Raw genomic sequence first — 26,031 nt, 5'->3', positions numbered from 1 at the left:
GGCACAGTTACATCTTGCTCTTCCCACACAGCTATTCCCCCACATTGCACTTGTGAACCAGAAAGCTGCCTAAATGTTACCTAGTAGCAATAATTAATCAGTGGTGTTTTGCAGATCCTATTGCTTAGCTTACTCTTTCATTTCCTCTTACTCAACATTATCACATTATGTTCCCTCTTCTTATGTGCTTTTCCTCTTCACAAAGCTCTTTAAACAGCTGCAAAGGGGGAGGGACCACTATGCTCACGAAAACTCCACTTTGCAGAATGCTTCTGCCAGGTCCTACTGTCTGTCTCTTTCCAGGCATTTCATACCTCCAAGATTCAGGTTTGATTCTGCATCTCCTCCTTTTGCATCCCCGACAACAGAGCTTATTGCCAGCTGACGAACAGTAATTCACCTCTTCTTGTTACTGCCATGAGGAATACGTACACCCTCTTTCTCTTTGTGGTGGGCTCCTTTTATTTTAACGGTAAGTGATCTTTTCTGTCGGATACACTTTGCAGAACAGCAATAGCTTGCGGGGCTTGGAGGTAGGACTGTGCTATAACCTCTCAGACAATTTGTAACAATCACCTTGGTAGGCTGCAGACTTTCAGAGGATGCATGAAATGGATTATTTTAGTTGTTTCTGGCTTGCTCTGTAACAGTAAATCCACTATGAGGGATACGGACAGACAGCAAGTTGGAGATAAAATGACAGAACAGTAAGGGGTGACAATGATAATCACTAAATAATAGTCCTTTAGATGCTCCCAGGATCATCTGTGATGGGAAAAGCAGGTGTTGTACTGAGAGTGAAAAAATACAAAATGAACCATAACCTGAACCATAAATAAGACAGAACTCACCCCTCTCCACTTACTGGCTCAAGTTCATATATTTTGCAAAGTTCATACTTCCTAATGGCTTGATTAGTATGTAAATAGCATAAATTAAATATGTAAATAGATGCTAAAAAAAAACCCAGCAAACATACATTAAGAACATTTTCTTTAGTCCACCAGGATTTCTTCCATATGCTAAAACATATGCTAAAGCCAACATGAACAGCCCGACAGCAACATGAAATAGTGCATTTACCATGGGAGCTTCTTTCCACGGAGTCTCCACCGAAGTGTTCAGAGTGAAACTGGCTGAAATCGAACCATGACAAAAATGACATCTTTCCCATAATTACCTATTCGTCCCACCGTTGTTTCAGTTTTTCAGTCACTGAAAGGCAACTTTAGAAAACATCTGCTTTGTAACAAATGAAGAGTGAGGGCCTACTTCAGATTCTTAGATTACATGCTTTTAAACCCATCAGTATTTCCTTTTTATTTGCATTAATTGCAGTGTAGAAATTAAAATTGTCTTTCAAATACAGTAAATTCACTAGTACCTCCATTGGAACAATCAGTGTTCTAAGAGGTTAAATGAATCTTTTTACTCAAGAGCGTAACTGAGTGTAAGCTGAGAAGTAACAGTATCACCAAATAATTTCAGAGAAGATAATGGGATTGTCTTATCACTGCTTCTCACTTACTCTATACTAATTACAGATGGGAATGTGGTATGTCACCACTCTCCACATAAGTTACTTGGGAGAGAGGGAGGAACAAGAATGACAACATATTCTACAATTTATTATTTCTAAGCAAAAGCTATTTCAACATTTATTAAAATAACTGAAGTCAGGGAAACAGAGGAAACATGCCTCATGTGGTATGTTGCAATTTAGATATGGTAACAGTGCACTTGCCTGCATTTATCAACATTGGTCCTTATTCTGTTCTGTGGAAATCACTCCAACGTTTTGTCTTTGCACTGAAAATAAACCACACAGGATGACCAGTGATTTCATTTTACACATTTAAATTAGAACATGTAAAAGAGAAAGCTTGCAGAAGGGAGTCAATGAAGTCTGTGATTTTGTTTGTTCTGCTGTGAAATTCTGTCTTTTTAATGGTCATACTCCTGCAGAGAAAACAAACTTACTGCAGAATGAGTTCTGCAAGTTACATGGCAATTTGCTGTCCTTGTCAAGGAGCAGATGTGTAGCGTGTTCAGTGAAGCTGAAACAATTTCCCTAGTTCAGGATCCATCCCAATGCGTTTTCACTATTACTGCTTTCAGTACACAAAAAATACTCCACCCCAAATGAGGAGTACTTCATCATTCCTGTTAAAATCCTTTGTCTAAAAGCATCTCCTCTTTGGGAAAAATACAGTTTGTGAGGGAAACTCTGCACTTCCATTTCTTCTAACTCAGAGGAAGAAGAGGAATTCCAAATGCATGGCTGCTGACATCATGACGTGTGTAAAGATGAACGTGAATGCCTGGCGATTTTGTTCTCATTAGGTGCCATCTGGTAAATATGTAGATGGGTAATGGAAAATAAAAATTACACAGGAATGGCTCATTTTCACACTTTACTTACAGGGAGGTTTGCTCTAGCAACCTTTAAAGCAGTGCCCTGATGACATCTAGTGGTGTTTGATACAGGCATGAGTGAGATGAGAGATTAGCCCCTTCCATCTGTATTTCTGATGACTGTTATTTAAAGGTTGGGATGGCAATTTTATAAAGAAGTATTCAGTACAGGGACCCCTTCCCTAGGATCAGATCATGTTTCTTAAAAGGATTTATTAACAAATAATTTGTTATAATTAAGTCGAGGCCTGCATAAAGTTTATTGAGGGAGGCAGTACTCTGAGATCTGAGCTGTTCTTATCAGACATGCAGACCCCACAGTAGGGTCTGATTCGCGGACCAGACAACTATGATTACTAAAACCAGGTTTCGGATAATAGGATTATTCCAAATTCAGAATGACTTTTGTACAAACATTCTGCAGTCTCTACTCTTTCCTCCCTGATTAGCAAATCCTTCCATATGCTGGGACAGTTACAGAAAATACAGCATCACAGTGAAAACACATTCAACAATTCAAACAGCATCCAGTGACCACTATATGCAACAAACCAAATGACAGTGTATTTATATTTGAATGAAAGCCATCTGCTTATGTCACTTCCACATGCAGCAGTGGGAAAGCTTGTTAAAAATGAAACCAAACCAACACAATAAAATAACCTTAACCTAGATTCTCTGTTTACCTGTCATAAGGCTTCTCACCTATCCTTTTAAACACAGAACAACTCATTCCTAGAGTGCAGCCCCATTTTCTTCACAGTATCAAACATAGCTCTACCTTGATGGGAATACACAAGAAAAAACAGAATCTGGAGCTCAGCAAGGCTCAGTGCAGTTCTAGCTTGTTAAGCCTTTGATTAGGCAGGCTTACATTTAGAATAAATGTGATAAAGAGTATCTCATGGTATTAGGGCTTTAATAATGGCTTGCAGTGAGGGAGAAATCAAGCATGAATCAAAAAATCAAACCTGACAAACACACAGGACTATTTGTCAAAATTTGTTTTCCCAGATGGCTTGGGAAATATATGAGAAGCCCGTTCTGAAGAACAATGTTGGAGTTGAGTATATGCCACCAAAACTGTGCTACCAATGCCATAGCATATGCTAGTCTTAAAAGAATTACAATGAGCGTGGTGCTCATCTCAACCTTTCCCCAAAGCTGTTCTTAGATATGAAAAATCTGTTTGATGTTTCCTTCTTTGTCTCCCCACTTTCTTGCTGGATCAGAAACAAGAAGTTTGAATAGTATTTTTTTAACCTGAGCAGAATTCAGAAGTAACAAGTTGCCCTTTAAGGAATGTCCATCCCTGTTCACATGGAAACCAGGCACCTAGAAGTGCACACAAACTTTATGATCCTGGCCTTTTGTTGTCGGCTTTTCTCTGGATCTCATGGATATGCTACAGCACAGTAAAAACCCAGAACAATTTAATGTAGCAAAAATTGTAAACACTTGCATGGCCAGTGGTTTTTACTGTGTGAAACTGCTCCAGGGCATCATGGAACAAATATGCTGTAGGGACACTACCTTCATTTCTGCAGTGTCTACTTTTGAGTTAGGTGCTCTTTCCTATGGTAGAATCATTCTACCAATTGGATTAGAATCTGTTTTCATTAACACCTACATTCATCACTGTCAGCTGAATGACACAACACAGAATTACATACAGCAGGATCTCTCTGGGTCAGTCTCTCTGGTCAATCAATTCTTTTGGCAGGATGTTACCAGGACCTTAGTCATCCATATTATTATGGGGTCAATAGTGGTTTAAGAAGTCCACTAGAATGGCCTTTAAAAGCACAAGCAAGAAGATGATGGACAAATACAATTAGTTACCTCTGAGACTGTGCTACAAGCTGTTCTGCTCCATGGAGAAGGTGCAGGCTTGTTTGTATCCTGGCGACACTGTATTTTGCAGTCACTGAACTCCAACTTTGGCCACCTCAGATTTACAGTATTTGTTCTAGTCCATTAATTGGGGTTTGTTTCCACATAAAAAAAGGCTTACATATTGCCTTAGGTTTTAAAATAAAATAATATCATCACTACTTACCGAAGAGCTCCCTACCATTAACAATTCTTACAGCCCGTGGTGCTGATCCTCTGGTTTTCCCTACATACACCAGTCTTTCAGCTTGTACATGTGCTTGCAACTCTGTCTCCTAAGACACTAAAGAAAGAAGTCACAGCTGGACCCCCTGCATTTGGATCATTGAAACATACTTCTTCTTTTATTAAGAAGGTGGTCTGCTCCCACTGTCTATTTCTGAACATACTCCCAAAAGTGTCTATCAATTTGAGCTTCACATTTTACTGTGAAAAAACCCCAAAGCATTCCGATTTATCTGCTCTGATCTATGCTCTGTGAAAGAGCCAACTTCAGCAGAAGAGATACTGCTGCAAGCACCATGTCCTTCTGTTCACACAAGCCTAGAGTCTTTAGATACATCAAAAGCCTGTCTTCATTAAATAATGAGGTCTGATGCACAGAAATTCTGTTATCCTTACATCATGTCCCTTGCTCTCCCTTTTATAACCCTGTCATGTGCTGTTTGACAGGAAGCACTGCAGCAGATGCTGAAGAAAAGCTAATGAACCACCTACTGAGTCCTGACAGGTACAATAAGTTAATCCGACCAGCTGTCAACTCATCCCAGTTGGTATCTATAGAACTGCAGGTTTCCCTGGCACAGCTCATCAGCGTGGTAAGTTCAAATTAGGCCATGCCTTTTAATTCATCACTACCTTCACAGCTTTCTAAGTGAAATCACACTGGTATTACTATGTCCCCGTTACTTTCTATTTTACATAGTACCACACAGTAGGCAGGGCCATACATGCAATTTACTGGTTTTCATTACTTCAGAATGCAGCTACAACAGGATCAATCCAAGCAATAAAAGACAGTGGCCAGATCTTCGTCCAATAAAATTCCATCAATCAAAAAATCAACATCATTCCACTGATTTCAGTGCAGCTTCAGTAAAGTTACACCAGGTTAGGATTTGCCCTGGATATTGTACGCAATGCTAAACTGACTTCTGCTGCCTGCATCAGAGAAATGTGGTTGAAGGGCCTGAAAACAAGCTACAAAGATCAAAATCTCATGGCAGATCAGGCATATCAGCAACAAGTGAAATGTAAAGAAAAATCCATATTAGTGCCGCCTGGAATGGTTAAAACAATCCTCATGTAAGCAGCTCCTCCTAGTCAATGAAAATTACTTCGATGGACCTGAAAGACATTTTCACTCACAAGGTTAGCATGTGTTTAACAGTTCTTCCAAGGTACAAATACACACCTCAATGCCAAGAGAGGTTTAGAATTAACTGCAGTGGGAACAAGATCCAGCACGTAAGTGGGAATAGAATAGTTTCCTGAATCAAGGCTTTCAACTCTTCTGCTCATTCCCTGGATGAAAAAGAAGATATAGATGACTGCCCCCCTGCCAGAATTTGTGTATGGGCCAGTGACCGGATGACTGCAAACATTAAGAGACCTCTATAATTTATATTCTGAAATTCAAGAGGAAAAGAGAGAGGCACTGATGGAACAAACCTGTACAAACAGATGAGGTATCTTACACACGTGTGAGCTGATTTATCCAGGATATAGTGTCATATATATCAGGTGACTCTGGGACAAGTGCTCCTTCTCTCCTGCAGAATTCCACCTGGACACTACACTTGTAGGGTTACTGTTTATCATCAGCATGTGCACAAGACTGACAATCTTACCAGCAGAGAAATTCCTGTCTTGAAATACACTGGATGAAATCATGCTGCACAGTTGGAAATATCCTCAAAAACCCACTAAATAAATCTTATTACTGCAATAAAGTGAAATATTTTAGAGAACAACTTTTATCTCTCTTTTTCCCTGCAGAATGAACGGGAGCAGATCATGACTACAAATGTCTGGCTGAACCAGGTAACCAAGCCCACAGATCTTGCAAACCACAAATGCGACTGCTTTCACTCCATCACAGTGATTGCTTTGTTAGTGCTGGTGTGGATACTCCCATCACTACTGTACAATTCTTCTCTTAGGAGTGGACTGATTATCGTTTGTCTTGGAAGCCCTCTGACTATGAAGGAATAAATAGGCTGAGAATACCTGCAAAACACATCTGGTTGCCAGACATTGTGCTTTACAATAAGTAAGTAAAACTTCTGTAGTTTATGCAGACAGTGAGCAAAATTTTAAGCATGTAATAAGAAACAAGGCTCAGAACCAATGATGTAGGTCTGATAAAATTCTAAACCTGAATTTTGTAGCTTTTAAACAGTATCAAGTGTATCTGACTGGGGTACTGGCCTCAAAGATAATTTTAGTAATGTCAGGGCTCTGGTTACAGAAATACCAGCAGCCCTGGAGCTTATCTGCAGTGTGAGCTCTTACACCACCACAGGGTCTGTGACAGGGCTCACAACTGAGACACAGATCTGCACCAAACTAGACTATATGGAAAGCATGAATTGTAAGTCCAAGCACAGCCATACACTGGTCATGTCTGTAAGAAGGCAAGACACCTCGAATTCTATTGGACAACAGGTTCTGAGCTAGATGTCCACCTCCTTCTTTCCCCACCTTCCACTGCAGACTCAAGGATAAATCTGTTACAAAGTTCACATGTACCAGAACAAAATAAGTTAATATTAATTTACAAAACCAAATTATGTTCTGTTTTCATAAGGCATTAAAAAAATCAATTATAAGAATACATTATAAATCTGTCAACATTTGACCCTGTTGCCTTACAAGTACTGAGAAAAAGAGAAGCTTGGTGCTAGACATATACTTCAGTTCTTCTTTCAGACAGACAGCTAATTGCCAACTCTGTTTTGCTTTAAGTCTCTATCAAAGCCTTGCAGTGGATGATATAAAATCTTGGGGGGAAGAAAAAGTCGTAATTTATAATCTACTTTCATGATACTTTGAAAACCATTGACTTCAGGAACATACAACAGTTTATGAACCTATACAGATGGGGAAACCTAGGAAGTTTATATATAACTGAGTTAAGTCCTTGGAATCCTACTACTAGAAATCAGATTTGAGAAATACTTAAAACTATTGTATTAGTCACAAAATAATTCAGCCAGTGGATTAGGATGTACTCTGCCCGGTCAAATCTTATTCTGGCACATTGTGCCCCCACCCTCGGATTCTTTCTTACTCCCCAAACAATACCATCTAACGGATTGTAAGAATGGAAAGAAACAGTTTTAAAAGGCTTCTTAAATGTCTGGAAACAAGGTTTTAGCCTCACAGTATTAGATTTTTACATTAGTACAAAACTTCAAATTAAAACTGTAGCTAAAGGACAACCACCTCTAGCTTTCTGCTGCTGAAGCATGTGTTGCATAGGCATCAGTCAGTTCAAGAAGGTGCAAAGGAAAACACAAAGAGCATCCCCATGCACCACAACTCTGTCTTTATGTAGCCTGTGCATAGGACTGCAGAGGGGACTGAGACAGCACCAGCAGCCTAGCCTCTGTCCCACAGCTGAGCAAGGGGCAACCAGCAGAACCTACACATTCTCAGCCCAGGAGTCTATGCAGTATGTTGTAGGGCATAGTGGTAAATCTAACACAGGGAGATAAAAACATGTGGGAAACAAGAAAGTATTTCATTACTAAAACCCAGCAGTTTTACTGGCAATGAACTAATGCCCCTTGTATGCTCTAGCCACTCACTTCTGGTGAGTGCATCTGGTTGTTTCGCTGCCTAAACAGATTAGCTACAAGGGTCTCAGCTCAGTGCCAGGCACCAGGGTTTGCAACATGAGGGTTTTCCAGACCCAAATATAACTGATCTGGAGAACAGCATGTGCCAAGCCTTGGATCCTTGTAGAACTTCCCTGCTTAGAAAGAAATCAACCTTAGAACTGAAATAGCTCTATTTTCCAAGACTGCCTTGTCAACAAGCATGTGATTCATTAGTCTTTTCAACGGCTCTTAAGGAGTACATTTGCACTCAAATAGAGGGCTGCTACTTAGCCATAGACATCTGAACTTCATTTGTTTACACTTGCCATGAGTTTGGCCTTATATTCTTGCAGATAATATACTGTCTTTAGGTTACATGCATTTCTTGACATCTATATTTGTTTATCAAAAGGAGGCATGTGAGATGTGTCTAGTCCAGACTCTTCTTTGCAGTCTAACAAAGAGGCTAGCCCAGTTTTTAGTAAAAGCAACTGATCAACACAGGAACAAGCCTGTGAGTTTCCTTATCTCTCAAGGCAGGTAGTCACTAACAGTTGTTCCTTCCTACTGTTGCACTTTCCTTTGGTATCCCGATTGGCTGAGCTTGAAAGATGCTACATAGCTCACTTGAGCAGATACACTGAAACACTAAATCTAAGAAATATTCATCAGCAGCTGACCACATTTCTACTCCAGGATAAATTAAACAGCCCTAAATTGTTTGCCCAGAAACACTGGACAGGAGAAGATACAGACTAACTTATAATGATCTCCCTGAATTAAAAGGCCCAGCATACACAGAAGACTCTCCTGGTGGAAGTTCAGCAGTTGGAGAAAATACAAAGCCAAGAACACTGTGGCTTATCTGTTCTGGTTTTGTAATAAGTAAACATTAACTGGAATGGCACAATAAATTATAAACCATATAAGTACATTTCCTCTGCCTACACTCTCCCTGCATTTCTAATTAACACTGCTCATCCTTATTTCCTCATCCAAGCTATTCAGGAGTGTTGCTGTGTTCCAGATCAAAGCTATCTTCCATTTTCATGCTGGATGATCTCATTTTCACTCAGTCTTCACAGATGTAGCAAGCCTTAATTACATTAACAAACATTTATAAAAACACTTTGAATTTTTTGGGTGGAAGAGAGATGCAGGTTTATTATTTAATAATAATTTTCTAAAATAATTTTTTAAGTATTGGACCAAATATAAATTCTGATTGGGAGAAATGCAACCTTCATCCCCATATTAAGTTACAGCTCCCTACAGCATAGATTTCCAAATCAAAATATTACTAGACTTTGATTCAAAAAAAAACCTGAAGCCCATAAGAATGTGTGGTTTGAACTACGTTATTCTTGTTAACGTTTTCCTATCTCCTCTCCTTTTCCTTTCCTCTTGTTTCATTAGTGCGGATGGTACTTATGAGGTTTCACTCTACACAAATGCACTTGTAATGAATAATGGAAGCATTCGATGGTTGCCACCAGCTATTTACAAGAGTGCCTGCAAGATTGAAGTTAAGCATTTCCCATTTGATCAACAAAACTGCACACTGAAGTTCCGGTCTTGGACGTATGATCATACAGAAATTGATATGGTGCTTAAAACTTCCATGGCAAGCATGGATGACTTTACACCAAGTGGAGAGTGGGACATTGTAGCACTCCCAGGAAGAAGAACTGTAAATCCTTTGGACCCCAATTATGTCGATGTGACATATGACTTCATTATTAAAAGGAAACCTCTTTTTTATACCATCAATCTCATCATCCCCTGTGTGCTAATTACATCCTTAGCCATCCTGGTGTTCTACTTGCCTTCAGACTGTGGTGAAAAAATGACCTTATGCATATCTGTGTTGCTTGCCTTGACTGTGTTCTTGCTGCTGATCTCCAAAATTGTCCCTCCAACATCTCTAGACGTTCCACTGATTGGGAAATATCTCATGTTTACAATGGTTCTGGTGACCTTCTCAATAGTTACCAGTGTCTGTGTACTCAATGTCCATCACAGATCTCCAAGTACTCACACGATGCCCCCTTGGGTAAAGCTGGTGTTCCTTGAAAGACTCCCAGCCTATCTGTTCATGAAGCGTCCAGAAAACAACTCTGCACGGCAAAAGCTGTGCAACTGCAAAAAGACAAAAGGAGAGAAGCCAGCCGACTTCTACAAGAACTCTACCTATTTTCTGAACACAGCCTATGCCAAAAAATACGACACAAAAATCACGGAGACTCTTGACAATGTCAGCACTCATCCAGAGTTTAGGTTAAGAACAGGCACCAAATTTTCCCCTGAAGTCCAAGAAGCAATTGATGGAGTCAGTTTTATAGCAGAGCATATGAAAAGTGATGACAACGACCAGAGTGTAAGTAAAAAAGAAAGATCATCCCAGTCTTTCCAAAAGTCATCTCCTGCCCTACTCTGTAACACACTGTTCTTCAGAAAGCATATTTGGACTCCCTAGCTATTCTCAAGTTTTAAGAGAGACTGTACCTATAGCTTATAAGAGGAAATAATTTTTGCCATTAGAAGAACTTAATGAATAGCAATTTTGTAAACCCCAATACTCTCCTGGAAAGTTAACATGGCTGTTTCTACGACGAGAGAATGGTGACTGCCCACTAAGTCATTAAATACCCTTGGAAAAGCTGTGCTGCTACATTCAAGTTGTGTTTGGCAGGAAATAAAATAATATTCAGTTCCAGGTCAGAAAAAAGAGTATTTTTCCCCTTGTATTCAGTACGACTGTGACTCGACCCATGGCCAGGGCCTGTTAACCAGAAACACTCTACCTGCAGCTCAAGCATTTATTTACCTAACTGTGTATAGAAGGAGGATTTAGTAAAATTGGCAAAATGCCTTTGCAAACACCCTCTCTGGGTTAAGGTATCTCTCCAAATGTGGCAAAACAATGGGTAGGATCAAAAACCTAATGCCAGCTGACCTGATACTTCTTTCGTTTGAGTAAATCATTCGTTATTGGCTATGAGAAGTACTTTATCCAGGATGTGTCTAAGCAATACTGCTGCCGCCCTGTTCACTTGCTCTACTCATGTGCCAATAGCTAGCACACTAAAGCTGATACATATACACTGTGAATAATGCTTGGGAAAACTCCGATGGTTTTGCTCAGTTTTGTTTAGACAAGCACCCATACTTGGAAAAATCATCCTCACACCTACTAGTGTCCTCTCTCTGACCAAGATCCCAGTGAGAATTCGGGTTCTCTACTCTTGTTGTGCTCTCCCTCCCTTAGCCAAGCAGATTAAATGAAGTCTGGTTTCTGATCTTGCAGAAGTCCCTTGAGGAGCATGCTGCTGAGTAGCTAATGTTTTCTATTAACTGAAATTACTGTCAATATAAATAAAGAAGATCAGCTATTAACATTAGACATGAGCTTATAAACATTGAAACTGAGTGAACAGAAGCAGACACCTTATGGCAGAGAAAAAGACTTCTAATAGCTCAGAAATTCTAGCAACAATGCATAGCACACTAAGCTACAAAGCTTCAACTTCATACTAAGACAATTTTCAAGGATATTTTATACATTAAAAATTAATGTTTTTCGCAGGGCTCTTTGATATAACATATCAATTTCCTTGATGCTTAATCTTAATCTCTACTTTCTTCCTTAATTATCACAGTCTGGTAACAACTGTTCATGCATATTTACTGTGGTCTGATTTCAGCAGCACACAATTCCCACTAGCATCAGTGGAAATCTAATATAAGACATGGGATAATTGACAAGTATGGTAAAGTCACTGAGGTGACAATGTCCTGTGTGGAACTAGAACCAGAGAGAGAGGAAAAAATAATAATTTCTGAGATGCAAATTAAGATAGATATATTCCCCCTTTACAATAATAGCCTGATAGTCATCTCAGTTTGAGAACAGAGTCTAAGGCCGTGACTTTCACAGTCAACATATGCAAGGCAAAAAGGGATTTTAATAAAAGCAACAGTATTAATATGCATTAAGACCCTTGATTAAGATGACTGCTGCTAAGAGCAGAACTCTGAAGCTAACCTTGTCTAACAGCAGTAAACACCATCTATTTTTGTCCACTGAGATTAATAGCATATTGTCGTGGTTTAAACCTGGTGAACCCAGGACACATATGCAAACTAAAATTGAAGAAAAAAATTCCTTAACTGGATTATACTGTGGGTCCTTCAGGACTGGCTCCCACCAGGCAGCCATGCTTAGCACCTGCTGCATCTAAGACACCTAAGAAGTATTCACAGTATTTTCCTCCACTGCCCAGAATGGCACAAGGAGAAAAATCCCTTCCCAAGCCTAAAATCAGTTTATCCCCTGAACCTCGAGATTTGTTTCCATTCATTTTCAGAAACGAAAACTTGGCATTAGCAAGAGGAAAAGCAAAAGAATACGAACAATTGCTAATACCTTTAACTGTCTTTTTCTTTCAGGTCATTGAAGATTGGAAGTATGTTGCCATGGTAGTGGACAGGCTCTTCCTCTGGATATTCGTCCTTGTTTGTGTCCTGGGGACTGTTGGATTATTTCTGCAGCCACTTTTTCAAAACCACACTACTGCCATGAACCCTTAGTTGTCATTTAAAATTGTCAGTACTTACATAGATGTTGGGTCTCATCCTGCTCTCAATTCCCCTCTGTTAAACCCACAGAGATGCCAAGTGATTTGCTCTTACATCAGATTTAGAGTAGGGAAATGGAAAGTAGAACTTGACTTATCAGGAGAGGAAAAAAAGTAAAATGAACAGAAAACTATTATTTTTTCCAATGAGTTCAGTACTTCTGATGATATCTTGGCCCTTTTCTTGTGTTATTTGAAGCCTGAACACTACAGAGGGAGGCTTTTACTGTACAATATGCCATCCTGGCTCACAAAAGTTATTAAGTATTTTCTATACATTGCCTCAGGAAGGACATTTTCTTTCCTCAGAATACTGTAATTTCCCTGTTACAGAGAAGATATCACTATGATATTTATTTCCTTCAAAGGCATCAAAGCTACTTATGTCTGATTTATAATGAGCTTTACAAGTGGAACCAGTGTTTAGCTGCTGGAGTATGAATTTGCAAATGGAACTGAGAAACAGAGACCTACTTCTGAGGTAACCACCGTTAGGTTTCTCACGTTGCCATCTCTGATCTCTGACTGATCTACAGAGGCCAAATCAATATATCATAAACAAACATGTATATACTCTGTTCAGTGATGAAATAAAATGTAAACTTTTCATTTATAGATATTTAGTCCTCAAGTGTTATTGCAGCTTTAACAGCTCATGTAACTGGGGTTCATACACACTTTTATGAAGCTAAGGCTAAGAGCACAGGAAAGCATCTGGAGAAAACAACTGTGAAATGAGCAGAATGAGCAGAAGACACCTGAGAACAAACAGACCTGCATGTTTTGCTAGGGTTTTGTTGAGGATTTAAGTATAATCCTCAACGAATTAGCTACGACACAACACATAACAGAAGCACACTCTTTGGCAGAGGGCAGATCAAGGCCCCAGACTCCCATCACAGGACAATCCCACCACACTTTGTCCTGCAGAAAGAGAAGAGGGTTCCTGTCATTTTTCAAACTAAACCAATCTCAGCCGTTCCTTGGGGTGTTGTCAGAACACAACAATTTTACTACCAAAGATAGGTACCGGTAATGTTCAGTGAACAAACTGCTAAACCCCACTACTGCTTGTGAAGGGGATTTGAAGCTCTCCTGTTCTAGGGAAGGATTAGCTGACACCTAAACCTGTGTTCTTCCACAAGTCAGAGGGCTGGAACTGGGTGATCTTAAGGTCCTTTCCAACCCCAACTGTTGTATGATTCTATGACTCTGTAAATCACAGATGAAGACAGCTCCAGCTCTATTTGCCCTTGTCAAAACCAAGCTACATCTCTATCTAGATCACCATCTCCAGACAGCTACAGATAACTGCATAGATTTCAACATGCCAAAGCACCTACAGCAACACTTTTCCGATTGTTGGGAGCAGCTCCAGGACCTTTGCGGATTCCTGTGTTCAGCAAAGGTCCTGGTCCTGCCCATGCACTGAACTCCCAGACATAAACTGTTCTGGACATTTCCCAAGGTGACTGGTGTGCAGCATAAAGCTTAAATGAGCCAAACCTGCTTTCCCCACCTCAAATATCTTTCTCCCTCTCAAACCTATGGAGCAGAGCTATTTCTCTTCAGACAACTGAAACAACAGTTGTAAGATGAGATGGGGCACAAGCAGCCCCCCCGGAGCAGAGGGGTGCCTTCATTCACACAGAAAGATGCTCCCCTATGTTAGGTTATATGCCAGGAGCTGCCGTGGCATAGAACATCACCAGCACAGAGGCACACACTGCCCCAGCTGCTTTCTCCACTCACGTGGAAGCCAGAGAAGCTGCCAGGACTGTGCAGACAATGTAATGGTGAAACCCCTTTAAATCCCACAATAAACCTGAACAGTGAATCTGAAAGAGGCAGCACAGACTTTAAATGCTTCTGTGAGCTACTACACACCTCTGCAGGGCAGGAGGAAGAGGGACTCACCCAGCAAGCAACCAGGAGCAAGTCAGACACGAACCCTGCATGCACCTGACTTACACTGGACCTGCGCAGAGTGGAAGCCCCTCTGCTCTTTTCACCCAGCACCAACAGCACTTTTGGCTCTGTCCCACTCTCACCCTCCTACCAGTCATCATTTCTCTCCTCAGTCCCTTCTTCTTCTTATCCTCTCCCTCACTACCTGAATGCAACTGAAATGAGGCCTCCAGTACCATCAAACAGTTGGCCTTATCTTTATGAGCAGTAATAATGACTGATGGCGCTTGGCTCCATAACTGCAGCCTTCAGCTAAATTATCCCCTGCACAGACAAAAGTTTCAGGAAGGATTTGGCAGCTCAGCTAACACAGAGCACGCTCATGATGGAGGCCTCACACCTAAGAAACCCAGAAAAAGCTTTCAAAAAGCACCTCACTGTCCCCTAGGAGATCCCTGCAGAACTAGAGCTCCTCATCCAGGGCTCTGGTGCTTTCCATCCACTGTGCCCACTTACTCCTTTCTCCACCATAAGTAAAGCAATATGCTATTCCCTAGTTATGTTCTTGGAAACCACCACTGTACTTTTTTTTCAAGTTTCCAGAAATAATTCCATCTATAGAAAACTTCAGAATGGAAAATTTCACCCAAAGTCCGCAAATTTGGAAAGCTCTGACCTCCTAAAACTGTGCTTTCAAAACAGGAAATGCTTTTTCTGCCTAACCCTCAGCAGCTCCACTTATGTAATACCCAGCAGAGTTCCCAGTTTAACTGGGCAATGAATTGCAGGGCTTTCTGATAGGGGTTTTTGGCAAAATCTCAAAAATGAAATATTTCTGAAGAAAATGAAACATTAAAAAGGTCATTTGGTGGCTAAAATGAATGAGAGAATGCCCTAGCGCATCAAACAAAATCAATTCCGACATTTCCAATTTTCAGGTGGTTTACAAGAATGTTTTCCATTAAAATAAAAAAAAGAAGAACGAAAGCGGTCATGCAAAAAGTATTTTTTCACTAGAACTGTTTTTCAGAGGCAATGTGGAACCAGGCTTTGCTTTTCTACTTGAAGAAAAGCCTCAGTTGGCTTCCTCCCCATTACCTACCATTACAAACCTCTTTTGAGTCTGACCAAAGCTGTCTTCCATCAGAACACACAAAATTGTCACCACCACCACACACAGGTACCATCTATGTCCAGGTGAGTTGATTTGGGACTGCTTCTGCACCCTTGTAGCCACTAGAGAGAAAAGCAGTATTGGCTTTTTATAGAGGGAGCATCAACACTCCAGACAAAGGTGGAAAAACACACATTTCCTCAACACCTGAGTGGACTGAGATTTGATCTTAACAAAGCAAAACACCTCTAAAAAGTGGTGTGTTTACTAAAAAGACAAGGCTATGCAGTCTGTTACGGCAGATCTTCTTGGGTAGATTAGCTTCCCCCTGCCCATACAAATTCTTCTATGTGGTTCTGCAATGCAGTATGGTGATGCCATCTTATCACATCACTCTCCCTAGCCATAAAAATATATTCTGCCACAAACCTGAGCGGATTTCACCAGGAGCTCCAACATGTGATGTTAGAAACAAAATATCTGCACATACAGACACCACTGAAAATCTCAGGAACATGGCAAATAAATCTAAAATGCCTGTACATCTGGATGCAACGGCTCTTTGCTACCTTTGCAGATCAGGTGTCTCCAAGTTATTCGGTTTAAGCACTGGCTTTTGGGGAATATGGGTTATGATCCGATCTGCGAAACCTCAGCTCATTTCTAATTGGGACAAAAAAGAAACAAACAAAATCTCAGTTATAATACTGTTTATACATGAAAACCAAAAAGGCAGAAAGGGAAAACATCTCATCTCTATGCCCTGGAAAGGCAAAAACATGTATCCACAAAGGGTTAAGCTAAAAGACCAAGCAGCCAAGTTCTCTGGAAAAAAAGAAATAATAAAGAAATAAATCAAATGGACAGTAAAGGCTATTTCCTCCAAGCTAATAGAATTACAGACATTATCATAAGAGCATGTGTCTGGGGATAGAGTGAATGATGCTCTGAGAGATAAGGCAAACAGGATAAACAAGCTCTGTGCCAAGAGCAGCTGAGCTGAACCTGCTCTGGTGCTCTTTCTCCCAGTGCTACCTCTTGATGCAGTGCCAAAGGGGGTCATCATTTACCCTTCCCTAACGGCAGGGAGTAAAGCACCTACTGGGTGCAGCCTCCAGTCCCACAGGGCTTCCCCCTGGTAATTTCTAAAAACAAAGGTGGAATCCCATATTTTTCTCTCCCCCCCCTCCTTCCCCTCCACACAGACTGCCAGGATGTGCACAGCCACCACTGCATGAATGATCTTTCCATTACCTGGTTGTTCAATGTGGGGCAAAAAGTGACATAAAAGCTAACAAGGAAGCTGATGGGCACCTGGGGAATAAGCCACTGTACAAATCATGACTTTACAACTGAACTTCAAACTCAACCCCCCATTCTCTCCCACCTCCTCCCCCCTGAACAATAAGGTTTTGTGGGATCAAGCTGGCATTCTATGCTGTTATTCCCCTTCCTAAATTTCTAATCCATCAAAACAGTATCAGTCCAAAGACAGTTATTCTCAAGAGTTTAGTCAAGCTTGATCTCCTACTCAAAACCCTGGCTCTTGACAGATCCCAGCTGCTATGTACATCACTCCGGGCTTAGATCCTGTCAACAGTAGTACATGCCTTTAATTACTCCTGGGAGTAGCACATCATTTTTATACAGTCATGCACCTAGCACATGCACTTGCAAGATGAGATACAGGCAAGGAAAAAAACCTCAACATTAACAGCAGAATTGGAAACTCAGGTCCCATGATCGCAGTTCACTGCTAAATCAGGCATCCCTAATGTCAATACCCATTTCAGCACAATTCAATTATAAGGGTTTTATTAATTAAACTTCTCCTAGTAGACTGGCATGACCTTCTGATAGAGAAGGATCCTGTACAGCAGCTGACTGGAAAAATCTTTAGCATTGTCAAATTACCAGGTTCATTTATGCACCAGTTTAAGAACTTCTGCCTATTATCCTTGCCAGAAGACTGCTCCTTGCCTACAATAAAATCTGATTTGCCTGCAATTTACTGGCCATTTCCAATGATCTGACAGCCCGCGTAGGTAGAAAGGGGGCAGCACAGCAAACCTAATGGGATCTCGCGGCACAGAACTGCACGCAGGGTCCTGCCGGCTGCTGCTTCCAGGCATTTCACGCATCGGAGGAGCGGAGCTCGCTGTACTTCCCAAGCTCGGGCAATCCTAGCAGCTAAGCTCATCTTCAACAGCCTCTGTCAGCAGGCAGTAATTCCTAACACCATGGAGAGCATGCGGGCTCTCGTGCTAACCGCTGCTGTTTGCTCCCTCTGTCAAGGTGAGTGATCCTCAGTTTGTTTATTCGGGGTTGGTGAAGGGGTGGGTGAAAAGGTGAACGGATGGCTTTGGTGCAAATGATTTTGAAGAAGTGCTGGAGCTCCCTCCGAACCAATGGATAGTTGTACAGAATCCCAGTACCGCTCCTTTTGTTACACGGTTTGCTGTGGTTGGTGTGGCTTGGGGTTTTATTTTAATTTCCCCCTGTAGAGTAGTTAAATAGTCCTGATTCCAAATGCCAACTAGGACATACAAACCCATTTTAACCTTATAAAAAGAAAGCACCTTACATATTAAGGTGTGGTTTCGCATACTGTAGAGAAGACCACAAGAAACTGACAACATTAAACAGCTTTAAGTCCAGGCTGCAAACAGTGCACCTTCTCTCTGCAGATCTGGAAAACACCAAACCATTGAAATAAAGAACCAAAACAAACATAAATGCCCTTCTCTTAGATAGGGTGGATGCTACATTTCATTAGAGTGCTGCAGACACGTAAAAAGGCTGGCAATTTTGGACTGACTACAGTAAAGAGTCATTAAGATCAAGCTGTAAAATCATTTGCCTAAAAGATTTGGGAGTATTTATTCCAGGAAATACTGACCTGAGACATACAAGATACCCATAGATAATAAGGGCAAGGTTAGCAGCTAAGAAGTATAAAATAAATGTGTCAATTTTTTAGTTAACAAGTTGGCTTGAATGATTTCACTGATCTGAAAAGGAAATTGCCCTCCAAGTGAACAAGAGAAAGGGAAAGGGAACAAAGAAATAAGGACAAGAAAGAGCTTTCACCTGAATACAGTTTCATATGAGGGGGACCCTGTTGTCTCAGGGAGAGAGGGGCTGGTATAAAGTAACATCTGCCTTGTGGAACACCACAGATCAGTCACCTGCAGACACTCCTGCCTCCCGTTCTTTCTCTTCTGAAAACCAACTGGCTGGCAAAATATAAACGTGCCCCTGCAAATATCTGTAGATTTATATTTGTGTTTCAAATGAACTGCAGAGTAAGTTCTGTGCCTCTGCTGAACTGGCAGAGTGTCATCCATAAATGACAAATGGGCTTTTTATTAGTTTGTTTTCCATTTGGAGTGCTTGAGGGTGTGTTGTCCAGGAGAGAATTTAAAAGAAAGACCCCCTAAAAATGGCTTTTGAAGAGTGTGCAGCTGTCAGGACGGTTATTGCCTAGCTACCTATTGCTAGAGAACAAAAAGGCAGTGTGAAACAGGCTCCAAAACAGCTGAAAGACCTTGTTGGTTAAAAATTTCAGCTCACAGCTTTTCTGTTGGCCACAGGACTCCACGAACAGCCGTTTTCAGTGGCAAAATGGACAACAGGAATATATTATAAATAAAAATACGAATAATAAATGGGTAATCAGCACATTTCTTTAAATGTGTTGAAAAGTCTTTGAATATGGCAGTTAATCAATTTTTAAACACCCCCCCCCCCCCTTTTTTTCCATATTCCAACAAGCAGGCTGCTGTATCACTCGGACACGCAATCCTGGCTCAGGCTGGAAAGCAAAGTTCTCATTTCCTGGGAATCCTATTGCAAAACACTGCACAGTGGCTCACAAGCAGCCTGGTCCATCAGGTCACACTGCTCCCCTCCTCTGCTCCACAACCCTGCAGCTTTGGCAGGTCTAGGGCCCTAGGCCTTTGAGGACAAAGTGCTTTTCCATCTCCATTTCTCTACTGACTCCCTCTAACCAGTTTTTGAACCCCACTGCAGAGATACACGAGAAAAACTCTTGTCTTAGCACTGCCTGTCATTGCTGTCCTTCTCCCAGCCTAAGCAAAGGCCAACCATGACACACTTCTGCCCGCTGTGGCGAGGCTCGGCCCTTCCCCAGGCACCACACGGTGCCAAGCAGTCAATACGCGGCCCGCAGGCACCAACCGCGGCTCCCCCGCTCCGGCCGAGCCTCCCGTCACGGGGGCGCGCCGCAGGCCGGGGGCCGCGCACTGCCGCCGAGGCGCTGACCCCGCGGTGCCCTCCGCAGGCTGCGGCGGCTCCGAGGCCGAGCACCGGCTCTACGCGGCCCTCTTCGAGAACTACAACCAGTTCGTCCGGCCCGTCAAGAACGTCTCGGACCCCGTCATCATCCAGTTCGAGGTGTCCATGTCCCAGCTGGTGAAGGTGGTGAGTACCCGCCCCTCCGGGGCAAGGCCGCCGAAGGCGGAAGGGCCAGCGCCTCAGCCGACACACCTCTCCTTTCCAGGATGAAGTCAACCAGATCATGGAGACCAACCTGTGGCTGAAGCACGTAAGTACAGCTCGCCGCCAGCGCCGCCCCGCTGCGGTCATGCCGCCGCCGAGCGCTGCCCGGCGCGCTGCTGCCCCCCGGCGGCCACCGAGCGCTCAGGGAGGCGTCGCCACGCCGCCCGGCCGGGGCCTCTGCAGCCTGCGGGAAGCGAGAGCCAACCGGAAACACTGACTTCGGTCAAAAAGGTCTTTATGAGTTAAATACGCAACTACTGCTGCAGTCAGCTTAAAACCATCTTAATTCCTGCCTTCAGCTTAATATCCGGCTTTGCTGAACAGGGGTTTAACGAGCCCAAGTAAAGACAACTGTCAATGGAGCAATGACGCCTCCAGCTCTTTCTCCACCTGGTACCCAGGCTCCTTCACTCAGTGCTCACACCCGGGTGTGAAAACACCCCATGTTCTGACCACCTCACACGTATGTGGCTTTTTGAGACCTCAGTTAGTATTAAAGTCCTACACTCTCTGGCAAAAGAGTATCTTACTCTGCCTTTCACCTTATTTCAACTGCCGTGTAGACGTTCCTGGCACACACAGTCACACATCTGAGCCACATCTAGACCAACAGGCCCATCCACAGTCTCCATGTGAATAAACACCAGACATATGTTTGATACAGAAACATCAAATCATTGTAGCATCCAAAATGAAATAACTCCAGAAGCAATATGCCAGCTCTTGGTTTGAGTCTAGCCCATTGAAACCTAACACAGACTCATTTTGTCTATAATTAGATCTGGAATGACTACAAGCTTCGGTGGAATCCAGCGGACTACGGAGGCGCTGAATTCATCCGAGTACCATCTGGCCAGATCTGGAAGCCAGATATTGTATTATATAACAAGTAAGACTCTTGCATGTTTATCTTCATAATTTGGGAAGATGAAGGGTGATGTTATGACTTTAAAATCAGCAGCAGGTTCACTGGATGAACTAAAAAGCCTGGTTTGCACCCCTGCCCCCCATCACCCTGTTGCTGTGCTCACCTCTGTGCCATCCCCATCAGCACAGTTGGCCAGGAGCCAGCTCCTCACCTGGAGCTGCAGGGCAGAGCAACCTCTCCTTTTCCCCTTCACAAGCACCCACTTTTATTATTATTTTATTGCTGTCCTCAGAGGAGCTGACAAGAAATTCCCTTAGACTGGAGAGTTCTTGTCTGGGGGTCAGACCTCAACTGAAAACCCCTGCAAATTCTAGCTTTCAAACTCACAATTTGACACCTTTGCAATAATAGCATTGGAGCACAAAGGCCACAGGTGAAGTTTATTTTGGATGTCAGTTTCTGAAACCTTCAGAAGCCAGACCATAACTACATGGATCTCTCTGCTAGGTAAGTGTCATGGTTTAACCACCATGACAGTAGGGAAGCAGTACTCAGCAATGGATTTAGCTACACACATCCAAAACTGAGGTCTGTGGAACAGCAGGGATGACAGTCCTCTTCTAACTATGGCCTTAAAACTTTGAATTACCTTTTTAGTTTTACTTTCTCCTATAAATGACTGAAATTGTCACACAGATCTAAGATCCACATGGTCAGGATAGCAATGTGGCACTTAAAAATACCCTCACCAAATACACTCGTTATGCAAAGATGCACCCCAACCCTAATCCCTCTTTCCATAATTACTACCTGCACTGTTCACAGAAGAGGTGGAAATAGCAGTACTGCAGCTATCCTCTGATCAGCCCTTTGCTCTGATGTGCTTGCTCTAGAATAGAATGGAATAGAATAGTTCAGTTGGAAGGGGCCTACAAGGGTTATCGATTGGTCTGTCATTTGCAATCTTCTATTTGCAGTTTTGCATACTGATTGCACTGAGCCATGTTATTTATACAACTGTTTATTTAACTATGTAAATTGCTGACGGCCACTGACTCAGTCCTGCACATGGAATCCAGTTCCATGTCAAAGTGTACTTACTGACTTTCCCAAAACAGATTAGAGTTAGTGCATATGATCTGAATGTATGAAACTACTAGAGTAGTCGCATTCTAACTGTTGTTTTTATTTGCTTCACAGTGCAGTTGGGGATTTCCAGGTTGATGACAAGACAAAGGCCCTATTGAAATACACAGGTGATGTGACCTGGATCCCTCCAGCTATATTTAAAAGCTCATGTAAAATAGATGTAACCTACTTCCCATTTGACTATCAGAATTGCACCATGAAGTTTGGTTCCTGGTCTTATGATAAAGCCAAAATTGACTTAGTTTTGATTGGCTCTACAATGAACCTGAAAGATTACTGGGAGAGTGGAGAATGGGCTATTATTAAAGCTCCTGGCTATAAACATGACATCAAATACAACTGCTGTGAAGAGATATATCCAGACATCACATATTCGCTTTACATTAGGCGTTTACCTTTATTCTACACTATCAATATGATTATTCCATGCCTGCTGATTTCTTTTCTGACTGTGTTAGTTTTCTACTTGCCTTCAGACTGCGGTGAGAAGGTGACACTCTGCATATCAGTCCTTCTGTCTTTAACAGTGTTCCTCCTTGTTATCACAGAAACCATACCTTCTACTTCCCTGGTAATTCCACTTATTGGGGAATACCTCCTTTTCACCATGATATTTGTAACTCTATCTATTGTCATTACGGTCTTTGTACTTAACGTGCACTACAGGACACCCAAGACACACACAATGCCTGTGTGGGTGAGAACCATTTTCTTGAACTTACTTCCCAGGATCATGTTTATGACAAGGCCTGCCAGTGATGACGACAATAATCAGAAGCCAAAACCATTTTTCACTTCTGAGTTTTCAAACTTAAATTGCTTCAACAGTTCCGAAACCAAATGCTGCAAAGATGGCTTTGTATGTCAAGATATGGCATGCAGCTGTTGTCAGTACCAGCGAATGAAGTTCTCTGATTTCAGTGGCAATCTCACAAGAAGTTCAAGCTCCGAGTCTGTAGATCCTCTGTTTTCATTTTCAGTTCTGTCACCAGAAATGAGAGATGCTATTGAAAGTGTTAAATATATTGCAGAAAATATGAAAATGCAGAATGAAGCAAAAGAGGTAAGAACATATTTTACTGTTACTCAAACTGCAGACACCATTTGCTGTGTGTTTTGTAAGAAAGAGATCTCAAACTCCCCACAATACATGTACCCCCAAGTTAAAAAAAGGACACCACAAACCATTATTTTACACACCTACCCGAGCTGTGTGATAAATGTGCAGATTTGAATGTAGATCACTTTGGGGAGCAGCTCTGTTGCACAACATTCTCTTTATTGACAACACACATACTGAGTGAGGCACGTCAAGGTAACCACTACACTTGAGTATCTATCCTATGAGACTTGGGGTGAGGATTTTTCAAGTTATAATCTGAAGTGGAATTTGCTGACTGTGGTCTTTAGTAAGTTACATTCTCCCTTCCAGAGCTTACCAGCAATAACAAAGAACTTAAGAATGAACATCCTTCACCATGACTTATTGTACTGCTGCTGCAGAGGAAGGTGCTGTAGCTAAATGAGACAACTGCTGCAAGACACGGACCATGATCTCTCATAAAACTGCTTCTTAAATCAATGAAATAAAAGTTTTCTTTCTGTCATGCTCCTCAAACATATTAAGAGCAGTAGCCACACCACCACAGTCGTCACTCAATTTCAATCTTACGTGCTATGGCATTTAAAGTTAGAATAAAGTTGCTTTGTTTATACCAAAACCAGAACTTTAGAGTAAGTGGGCATAGAAAATATGGGGCTGGGTTAGTTGAGCTTTTTTAAAGTGTGCCTTAACAAACAAGTTCTAAGTTAAAAAGCACAACATTTCAAAAACAATAAATGTATTATTCATATATAAGCCTTCCTGAAGAAAAATGAAGTAAAAGTTGAATTTGTAATCTCAAGAGTAACTCCAATGATCATATAACATAGTTAATATAGAACATTTGTTATATTCTAGTGTCCCTCCTGTTACAATGCCCACTCAAAGAAAAAAAAAAAAAGAGAAATTTGGGGTTTGGAAATTTGGTTCCCTCCCTACATGGGAGGTAAAGAGATGGATTTTACATCATGCATGATAACAATCGAATTTCAGCACTACAACTAATTATATACCCATTAAACTTTGTCTTTTTATCATCAAAGACAGTAAAAGCAGCCTGTTCAGTAGTTTTCTGAGCAAACCTGATCACCTAAGAATGTAAAGTTTTTGCTTTCATTTTTGACATACAGAGAGAAGTCGTATCTTATGAAGTCCAGTGTCTTGGCAAATAACTTTTTGTACATGAAGAAGTAGCTTTTGGCTTTGCCACAAATAGCACATCCAAATAATGCTTCTTCAAGATTAGTTAATTTGTCAATGAAAACAGATATATGCGAGTTGGGCATATATGAAAGACATCTACAAGGGAAAAACCACGTGTTTCCTTCCTAAGATGATACCAACTGCTGATGCAAGTTACTGATCTAATAAACATGCCTACTTGTTATTCCATTTTTTTTCAGATTCAGGATGACTGGAAATACGTTGCCATGGTAATCGATCGTATTTTTCTGTGGGTTTTCATCCTGGTATGTATTCTAGGAACAGCAGGATTGTTTTTACAACCTTTGATGGCTGGAGATGAAATGTAAAGATGAAATAGAGCGTTGTGACATCAAATAAAACTTCCGCTGACCAATTCTGTACCCCCACCATAGCACCCAATGTCTCTTCTGTGTTGCAGAATAAGGATCTCTCTTGGCCTCAACTTTGCTTGACCAAGAAGGCCGTTTGTTAAAAACGTGAAAACACAAAAAAAGAAAATATTTTAAGCCTTTAAGACAGCTAATCTCAAAGTAATACAAGCTATGCTTGACAGCTGCTTCTTGCAATAACTGGAAAAGATGTAGGCAGCACCCCAAACTTCATAGGAATGGTCTAAGAAGAGGATTGATAAAGAAACTGAAAATTACTTGAATATTTGAGAGTCAAGACAGGTTGAAGGCTACTGGATTTATTTCCATAAGTCTGGTGCCAAGTGTCTCCAGAGTATGACAGGATCTTCTGGAATTAAGTTCAGACTGAATTCAGTGAATGCCCTCATGAGGACAAAATGTTTCAGGAAGCATGCATACCAAATTGATAGAATGCAGACATTGCCACCTGGTGTATAAACTGAATCAAACAGTGGGAGGAAAGGACCAAGGGCAGATTTATTACAAAAGGAAAAATGAATAGGTAAATCATAGACGGTAGTAATAAAGCAGCCAGAATGTAAAGTCTGTGCACTCGTGTATTTCAGTGTATGAGAAGGCTGCCAGAAAAAACAAGCTATTCAAACCTAATAATGCTTAAAACTATGTACAGGACACACACTAAGATTCAGTGTGCAGGTTATGCGAAGGATCAAAATATCTGATAGGATAGTTTGGATGCAGAAGCACCCTTCCATAGCAAAGTGTTCTATGACAAGGGAAAGCAGGTAGCTGCACGATAGTCCTGTAAAGCATGCGAAAATTGCTTCTTAGGCATACTTTGGTTTTAAAATCAGTAACTGCAGATAATTTAAGAGCATGAATAAAGAATGCAACCAAATACTGCAACGACAAAATGTTTTGTAAGTATATGAACTGTTGTCTCTGTACCAAACTGGAAACTTTTTGGAAATACAGTGTATCAAGTAGTGTAACATAGATGAAAATAAAGAGAATCAAACAGTT

At 41.4% G+C, this 26,031-nt stretch overlaps 2 protein-coding genes across 5 annotated transcripts; both read left to right on the top strand.

The window, feature by feature from the left end:
- Positions 1-270: 270 nt before the first annotated feature.
- CHRNB4 (cholinergic receptor nicotinic beta 4 subunit) lies at positions 271-12,992 on the top strand. The gene is made up of 6 exons (XM_065688115.1): positions 271-472; positions 4,981-5,126; positions 6,307-6,351; positions 6,471-6,580; positions 9,549-10,509; positions 12,582-12,992. The coding sequence occupies exons 1-6, from the start codon at positions 418-420 to the stop codon at positions 12,720-12,722; spliced, it is 1,458 nt and encodes a 485-aa protein (XP_065544187.1). The 5' UTR covers positions 271-417; the 3' UTR covers positions 12,723-12,992.
- Positions 12,993-17,879: 4,887 nt separating this feature from the next.
- On the top strand, positions 17,880-26,030 carry CHRNA3 (cholinergic receptor nicotinic alpha 3 subunit). Of its 4 annotated transcripts, XM_065688259.1 has the most exons (7): positions 17,968-18,086; positions 20,095-20,234; positions 20,314-20,358; positions 21,092-21,201; positions 22,381-23,392; positions 24,835-24,900; positions 25,056-26,030. In XM_065688259.1, the coding sequence occupies exons 1-7, from the start codon at positions 18,032-18,034 to the stop codon at positions 25,107-25,109; spliced, it is 1,482 nt and encodes a 493-aa protein (XP_065544331.1). In that variant the 5' UTR covers positions 17,968-18,031; the 3' UTR covers positions 25,110-26,030. The 4 variants fall into 4 exon arrangements, with proteins under 4 accessions (XP_065544333.1, XP_065544331.1, XP_065544332.1 ...); XM_065688261.1 differs by having other exon boundaries at positions 17,880-18,086; positions 24,835-26,030; XM_065688260.1 differs by lacking the exons at positions 24,835-24,900; positions 25,056-26,030 and adding an exon at positions 23,762-24,067.
- The last annotated feature ends 1 nt before the right edge of the window (position 26,031 follows it).

Source organism: Lathamus discolor, chromosome 8 (genome assembly GCF_037157495.1).
Source record: "Lathamus discolor isolate bLatDis1 chromosome 8, bLatDis1.hap1, whole genome shotgun sequence".
Classification (NCBI taxonomy): domain Eukaryota; kingdom Metazoa; phylum Chordata; class Aves; order Psittaciformes; family Psittacidae; genus Lathamus; species Lathamus discolor.
This window is presented reverse-complemented; position numbering and strand designations above follow the sequence as displayed.